The 8,592-nt window shown below is 37.9% G+C and overlaps 1 protein-coding gene across 5 annotated transcripts; it reads left to right on the top strand.

The window, feature by feature from the left end:
• The first annotated feature begins 517 nt into the window (after positions 1-517).
• Pcl (polycomb protein Pcl) lies at positions 518-6,854 on the top strand. Of its 5 annotated transcripts, none has more exons than XM_072022981.1 (11): positions 518-880; positions 1,977-2,122; positions 2,300-2,500; positions 2,609-2,800; positions 2,972-3,144; positions 3,227-3,422; positions 3,539-3,780; positions 3,900-4,091; positions 4,182-4,398; positions 4,530-4,761; positions 4,960-6,854. In XM_072022981.1, the coding sequence occupies exons 2-11, from the start codon at positions 1,991-1,993 to the stop codon at positions 5,460-5,462; spliced, it is 2,280 nt and encodes a 759-aa protein (XP_071879082.1). In that variant the 5' UTR covers positions 518-880; positions 1,977-1,990; the 3' UTR covers positions 5,463-6,854. The 5 variants fall into 5 exon arrangements, with proteins under 5 accessions (XP_071879082.1, XP_071879080.1, XP_071879079.1 ...); XM_072022979.1 differs by adding an exon at positions 1,260-1,384 and having other exon boundaries at positions 520-880; positions 4,530-6,854; XM_072022978.1 differs by adding an exon at positions 1,260-1,394 and having other exon boundaries at positions 520-880; positions 4,530-6,854.
• Positions 6,855-8,592: the final 1,738 nt, after the last annotated feature.

Here is an 8,592-nt window from a genome sequence, read left to right as displayed (position 1 = left end):
ATAATTATGATAATCCCTTGTAATTATCATAATATAACAGAATATCTAGCTACGCTGTCATCAATTGTTTATATTATACCTGTACTACAATAGAACGTCCAACTAACGACCATGGCCGTACATCAAGATTTGTATGCCCTGCGCCATGTTGTTCACGAATTTTTACACGTACACCAAAACATGATATACGATGTATGTATTTAGAACTTTTGTTAATAGCTCGTTTAGTTATTTTCTTGTGCTTGGAAACAAAGTAGGGTTGGTGAGATTGTTCCATGAGAACATTTGTCGATGAAACAAACGTACAAGGTTATAATTTAAGGCTATAGTATTCATGAAATACAATTATAAAAAACAGACTCGGAACATTGACCAACTATCTCTGATTCTATTTGACGAGTTCCGAGAGAACGGTGTTATACTTTCTAGGCAAAAGTGTAAATGTAAGTGTAAAGCGAAGAGAAATGGGCACCGTTGTTTCGTTAGACATCCCTACGGGGAGCACTGGCACCACGGTAGGTTAGTTGAGCAGCGTAGTCTCTAGCAAGTGTTTCCCCGAATATGGCGGACGGTGGTTATTCGAATTTTCAAGGGACACAATGAAAGTGCACCGAGTTCGCGGCGGTGATGTCCGTGTCTAAGGGCGTGTGGTGATCCTGAGGGTGGCCGACGTAGATACCCGGGCGCCGCCGTGATCGTAACGGTTGCATGCGTGCCGGCGTGTCGCCATCCTGACTTCACGGGATAGGGTTTTGCCGCGCCGCGATTCTGTGTCTGAGAGCGACCGACCGTGGCGGGGCCCCCATGCTTGTAAATGGCTGACGGGAATCGGAAAATGAGGGCCGAACGTCGCGCGTGATTCGACGGCCAAGACGCTGAGGTACGACATAGAAAAGGTGTTTGGAGATCGAACGATATTCGCACGGTCTTCTGTCCTATAAACACCACCACCGGTCCAAGCACCGCCCGGTGTTAGGAGATGTCCCGGGGGTTGTTCCTGTCTATCGTATCGCCAGTGTCTTTGTCAATTAATCGGTTTTAAGGTCTCTTCTGTTCCCTTAATCGGCAGAGAATCTGATTTCATTCGACATACTTGTCGTCAACGATAAAAATGTTCTCGAAAGTGTAGCCGCTCGTGCGCGACGTTTCGTCTTGTTTAGAACAGCATTTGTAGGTGCTCTCGTTCGTTAACGAGAGCGAGAGCGCGCGGACTGGTTTTTAATGAGATGCCGATCATATGGTCGTTATTTCTTTCGCAGGTATACGCGATACTTTTTTCATTCTTGTAACGTACTTATCGCCGCTTGTAATGGACACGTACATAAATGAATGATTTGGCGGACGACCATCTATTTTGCACATTTGCGTGGACCAAGCATTATGTGTACGTGCATGTAAGATTTGCATTCCTTTCGGATTTCAACAAACATTTTACAAGAAGATTGTATATTAACATGGCCTTCCATTCGAAATGTTAACCACTTTCCTAACGTAATTATCGTAATTTTACCTCGAAACATGTTCAATTTTACTTCTATAGGATGCTATTTATTTCATAAAAGGCTAATTTCCACATATATCGAGTTTGTTTTATAATTGTTTAATAACATTAAACAGCAATTTATAACGTAAATAGATATGCGGTGTAGTATTGGTGTAACTAATAATAACTAGAAGCCTTATCATGTTGATGTTATTATTTACTATCAAATCATAACATGTTTCTTCTATGGTATCTAATCATTTTTTATGATCTGTACATCTTATACGGATAAACATTAATAACAGCTTTATTTCAGAAATTGAACAATGTTAGATTTAAAACAATGCCATTAAAATGTCTTTAATGAAATTCCCTTTGTAACATTTGAATCTAAAGTTAAATAACGGCTATTTCATTACATTATTTAGATATGATTCAATCGTTAATTTTATGTGTGTTAAGTTATTGTTGTTCTCGTTCCATGTGACCGTAGAAACAGGGTAGAAAATGTCAGAGCCAGAAGAAAGTCTGGCAGCGCCGGATAGCACTACGAGGGAACAAAAATTGGGTTTCTCTCATGGGGACGACGTTCTTCTTCAGCACAAAGATGGGAAATATTACCTTGGAACGGTTGTTGAGGTACATTTGTATAATATTTCTCAAACGTAGCTGATTTTCTACATTTTCCAATAAAACATAGTTAAATCACGCTTTGCTATCGGATTTAACATAGCGAGAATTTCAAAATAGCTAAATAGCTAGACCAGAGGTATTTAACATAGTTGGAGGAAACTCTATCGAACACTGTCTGTACAGGTGGATTTGGCAAGGGAGAAATGCCTTGTCAAATTTATGGACAACACCTCCGCATGGTCCTCTGTTAAGGAGTTGACAAAGCTATCAATGCCAGATTCTGATGTTATGTGCGTTCTTTGTAAAAAATCTCAGCCCAAGACTGATAACGACATTATCGTTTGCGACAAATGTGGTCGTGGTTATCACCAACTTTGTCATCAGGTAATAGGACAAAAAAGATATATTTGAGAGAGAGAGAGAGATCGATAGTTTATCTGTAATTGTGCCAACACGTTATGAGATAGACTTTCAAAGCTTATGTGCTTGCAGCCTCAGATATTAAAAGAAGAAACTGCAGCCGAGGCGCATTGGATGTGTAAAAGATGTATAGATAGTCAACCGCGTACGCGTGAAGTTGTAGAACCGAAAACTTCTATGGTAAAGGCAAGTATCAGAAAAGTTTGCAGTGGTAGGGACCAACCTCAGCCGCCACCAGATGATATGACAAAGTTGCCGTACGATGTAAGTATCCAAGACAATCTTTTGTAATCTTAATTTGAATAGCAAATCGATAACAATAATAATAATAATAAACTGAACAATATTAGTCCTCTTCTTGTATTTTTAAATATATTATTTTGTTGAAAAATATATTAGAATACTGATAGAATCAATAGTTAATGTTTGTTACAGCCCAATATGTTAAATTGGGATGCGCATCATAGAGTAAATGCGGAACAAATTTATTGTTATTGCGGACTCAATGGCGAATGGTATACGCAAATGTTGCAATGTGCTCGTTGCAAGCAATGGTTTCATGAAAAATGTGTCAGTTGCTTAACTTATCCTTTATACAGTGGAGATAGGTAGGTGAAAATGATGAAATCTTGGTAAAAGGGTCTCATTCCTTATTCCTACGGTGGCTTTAATAATCGATGTTATTTATAGGTTTTATGTATTTGTGTGTTCAATGTGCAATTATGGCAAAGAATTCGTACGGCGACTGGAATTGAAATGGGTAGATCTGGTGCACCTGATGTTGTACAATTTAACTGTTTACAATGCTAAAAAGTATTATGATTTGGACACTGTTATCGTACCTTATGCCAATGATAACTGGAACACTTTGCAGCTTCCTCCACGGGTGAGATGTTTTATAGAATTTTTCCGAACGTTAAGTTCAAGATGTTTTTACTTGGTTAAAAATGTGCAAAAATTAGACACTTAAAAAAAATATGCGTATGTATTTGTTATTGTTAGATCAGGGATGTCAGTGCTCAAATACGCAGAGAATCTATACTAGCAATATTGACAAATAATAGGAACAGATTCAAATGTGGCAGAGAAATAAAGAAACGTACTACGATATGGGGTCTTAGAGTTAGGTTACCACCACCGTGTCCAATTGTTAATCTTCCAGCAACTGGTGTAATAGATGATTCTGTGTTACGTAGATGCTGGGGTGCTAATAAAAGACTGCAATATCTTCCTCCGCCTACAGGGTTAGTTACCGCGATATTGTTGTTTAAAATACGTACTTTAATTGTTATTATTATCTTCCTTTTTCGTTCCTTCTTTTCTCCTTTTTAACGACCTTGAAAGAAATATCGTTTTGTTGCAGACCGATATCATTACCAGAAAGTACAAAACAATTAACTGCGTTGAAACAAAGTACAGCAGAAAACTTGGAAATTCCAGTAAATCCATCGGACGTGGTAATGCGTGGAACAATTTATCAGAACTCGGAAGCAGAACAAAGTTCATGTCCGAGTCCAAGCCCACCGAGTCAATCGACGCAGTCCCTGAGGGAAAGGTAGGGCTCTGGTTCACTGTATCGACGAAACCTAACAACGTGTTTCCTAAAACACTTTTGATCGGGGTTATCCGTTTATTTGTTATATAGGTATATCGGAGGTGGCTTTGTAAAGAAATCATTCCCGTTTCCCAAACTTAGTTTGCAAAGAAGGAGACGTTTAATGGCATTAGGAAGTTCTCGTGAAAGAATGTTACGTAAACACAAGAAAAGAGAAAAGAGCGACGGTGCTTTGAGCAAAGCTCAGGGCGTTCGAGAAGCTAGATATAGGAAAGCGAGGAAATTATTGAAGAATGCTATAGCTAAGGTAATAGATAACAAAAAGAGAGAAAAAAAAAAAAAAAAAAAAAAAAAAAAGAACAGCAACATCAGGTGTAATTACTACTATGGGGCTCCGTACAATCGGGATTCGATCCAATTGCTCGTTATATATTGCAGAGTAAATCCCGTAACTCGGAAACATCTGATTTACCACCGACACCTCCAACTTCAGTTTCTGGTCCACCTACGCCGCCAGCCACAACTTCGGGTATATCTGAACTATCCGTGCCTAGTTCTGTGGAATTGATGCATCCTTTACCACCATCTACGCCTGCGGATACAAGTGGGGATGAAACCAGTTCAAGAGGAACCTTGGACTCCTTCATTCCACCACCCAAAGACTTTGAAGGCAAGAATAATCCTTTTAGAAATCTCAGTGATTTATTGGGTACACCTGGCAATCATCTCGCTCAAACAAATTCAAGTACCCCGTCACCGTACAATCAATGTCCAATTACATTACCTCTACCGCTTACTCCTGTTATATCTCAACCGCCGGTAGTGCGGCCAGCCAAAAGACAATTATCGGAAAAAGACATTATTATAGACAGAAACGGGCAAGTTAAACGTAGACGTCAACATCGGAGAGGACGTCCATCGCAACAGCAGATACAACAGCAGTATCAGCATACTGCCAGTAAAACGGCAACCATCTTACCGGCACGTAATAACGAAATTAAAAGTGAATTTGCAAGGAATTTAAGAAGTTCGTTTAACGGTGCCTCGAGCAGTGCTAGTAGTCAAATTGGAAATTGTGTCGATTATGCCTTAAACGGGAGGAGACTAAGACAACGTCAAAACAATGACAAATTACCGCCTCCAGATCCACAACCGCAAAAGAAAGGTAGCGTACCTTCATCCCCAAAGTGTTCGCCTGTTAAACAAAGTGCGCCCGACATATCTCTGGATGATCTAAAATCATCGGTGAACATATATTTTGGAGCAGCTAATAGAATCGCTGCTGGTGAAAAGTTTGTCATCAGAGCAAAGAGGATAGGACCAAACGGTCAGACTCAATACCTAATCGAGTGGGAGGGACTTAATACTTAACAATAAATCATTTCTTTATGATTATAAATGCATTGCAATCGTATGAAATTTCCGTTAACGAATCGAGCAAGAGCGATGTTACATCGTTGCTCGATCAGTTTCAAATCTCGACGCGTAAAAGAGATGATTAGTGACAAATTGATGCAAGTCACATGCACTGCCATTCGTTACATATGTTTATGTAATAAGTATATATTAATTGGTGTACGATGTGTGACTGTTCTTGCAAATGTAAATTTTATTTCATTCGATCAAGAAACTGCGTGTCTTACGAAGAGAAGCAGTTTGCGAACAATAGTGAATATAAATTCATTGCTGGACAATGAATTTGCTTTGCCATTTGTATTTAAAGTAAAAGACCGATTCATCGATTTGTTTCGTTTCATATACCGGAATAACATGAACGTTCTCCTTTTTGTTTAATTCAAATTCTATATTCAAAATGTACCGTCCATGATTACCTTCGATGCATAAAATTCAATTAACGTTTCTACATCTATTTTTAATATAAAGCGAGGTAATAGGAGCACGCGTGAGGGAAACATTTACAAGAACAATCAGATACATTGCTTTATGAATTGTATATATTGTAGCATAGTAGTTTGACAGGAAAAAAAAAAAAAAAAAGAAATCGAAGAATGTAAAGCAAATGTAAAAGGAGAAAGGAATCGTTTGCATTCGTTAGAAATTGGCCAATCGCTCGTTTTTATAAGTTGCGGAGCGTGCACCATGATCCCGACGAGAGAAAAAAAAAAAAAGGATAAAAAAAAAAAAAAGAAAAGAAAGAAAGAAAAAGATGCGAATCGAAAAACTGACAGTTGTTCCTCTCACTTGAGCTAACATACTAGGCGACCGTTAGCGGTTAGTGTGCGTTAAAGAGTAAATGAAAAATATGGAGTAAAGAAAAGAAAAATAGACATCCTGCAAAGGTTATTTTTCAATACAATCGTAGAGATAGACATCGGCTCCTGTAACTTGATCTTCTTGAACTGTTACGCCCACCATTTACTCGTACGACAATATGGTTAAAATCAAAATCATAACACGCGATCATACTGCCACAAAACAAATCTGCCACGCTGCAGTTTGTCTTCTGCGTATAACTATGCGTTCGACTTGTTGTAGTATTTGACGATTCTATAGTGGCTAACGTAACGGTGCAATTGCTCGTGAACAACCTTTATTCTTTATATACGGTTCAAGATGATGAAGATGCAGTTCTAGCATTGCTCATTATTATACAAGACTAGGGGGAAAGAACTTACCTATTTCGTAATAACGTACAATTTAAGGAGTCGTCGCATAGCTGAGTACGTAAGTGGTTGGCCAAAGTTATCTATGCGATAGATAACGTTGTAAATTTTCTCCATGCGTTTTTCCAGGTTAGAGAAATCAATCTGAAGACTCGAGACGTAGCGAATCTTTATAAAAGTGTTGTTGTTACAGAAAAAAGTTAAAAGAAAGAAAAAAATGTAGGGCATGTGAAGGTATTCGTTCGCATGTAATAGAGACACGCGTAGGCAACATTTTTCCACGATTGAAGAAGAAGAAGAAAAGTTTTTGAAGTTTCGTAAGGTGAATTTAAAAGAAAACGCTGATACAACCTGGATTGATACAATTAACAGTGAATATTCGTACAAAATCGTTTGTATCAGGATTTTTTGTCTCGTTCTCAGAGAACTTACTGATACGCATAGTAGCATACACGCATACCTATAAAGGAGGATTAAAACGTCGAACTAATTCCCAATTAAGTTCTCGTATCGAAAGAGCTTACTAAAGGAAAAAAAAAAAAAAAAAGAAAAAAAGAAAGTCGGAGAAATTGCATTTCTTATACGATTATTTTTAGTTGTACAAAATTCGAGTCTATTTTTAGTTTTTAATTTGTCCCGACCGATTACGACGTTAGGAAGTAACAACGAAAAGACTTTACTAAAGTCGTTCGGTAATCAGTCTTTCTTCAGACACTAAAGAGGAATCGAGAGAAAAATATCATGTTTCGCTATACCTAATCAAGCGAATTTACGTTTGTTCGTTCGATGAATTTCGATATTTTGCGTAAAGTAAGAATCGTATAAATTTTCCCTGAACATCTGGATACGAAAAAATCGCGAGTCAGTCGTGTTTAAACAGATTTACCTAAGATAGGTATTTTTAAGTGCTATTTATTTAATCTACTGTACGTAACGATCATCTTTCTTTGCATTGTAATTCCTTTAGAGAGGTTTTGTAAAGTCGCGACCGATTATCGTTTGTACGAAGCTCGGCGAAGATGAGTTTTAACGATTTTCTGCCAATTACATACACGTTACATACACATTCGTTTTTTATACGTTTCTATATTGCTTTATCTTCTCCTCTTTTCTTTTCTTTTTCGATTTTCTTGTTTTGGTTCTTTTTTATCTCCTCAAAGAGTGACAGAGAGAGGGCGGGAGGGAGCGAGAGAGAGAGAGAGAGAGAGAGAGAGTGAGTTACTTCATATTTTGATTGTCTTCTTCGTGCGTTAGAAAAATATGTGTTCAAGTGTGTTCAGACTGTAATCGTAATCGTATTATACACGCTACAAGATACAATTTTCGTAACAATTTTGTATAAAGGATACTCAAATAGCACGGATATCTTATTTCTAATTGTACAATCTTGCGCGAAAAACGTTATACTCTCTAAAGGAAGCGTATATAAGTATATGTTGGACGAAGACACTGCCAAACATTTCTAAGTTATAATTTAATAAACAACGTTAGACAATACTGCGCTATGATACGTCAACTTCTTAATTAAACGAACGTTGTTGCGTTTATAGTTTCTTTTGTTCTCCCGTTTTTCTTTCTTCTTTTTCTTTTTTCTTTTTCTCTTTTTTCTTTTTTCTTTTTTTCCTCTTTTCCAAGTTCACCGTCATGCTCGAGGAACGAAAAACCAGCAGACACGAGCTGAACCTAAATACAACTTAAGCCGTTCTCGTGCACACGTAGAACTGTTTATCTCTTCCCCCCCCCTTTTTTTTTTCTTGCATAGACTATCAATTAAAGGGAAAAGGAGACGCAAGTTACGTATACTCGTGGATTTTTCACACGAACGATCCAACTGGTGATCGACGTTTCATTTTCTTTTCTCTCTTCGATCAGCGTCG

The sequence above is a fragment of the Bombus fervidus genome, chromosome 3 (genome assembly GCF_041682495.2).
Source record: "Bombus fervidus isolate BK054 chromosome 3, iyBomFerv1, whole genome shotgun sequence".
NCBI classification, from domain to species: domain Eukaryota; kingdom Metazoa; phylum Arthropoda; class Insecta; order Hymenoptera; family Apidae; genus Bombus; species Bombus fervidus.
The sequence above is the reverse complement of the archived record's forward strand: the minus strand, read 5'-3'. Positions and strand labels throughout refer to the sequence as shown.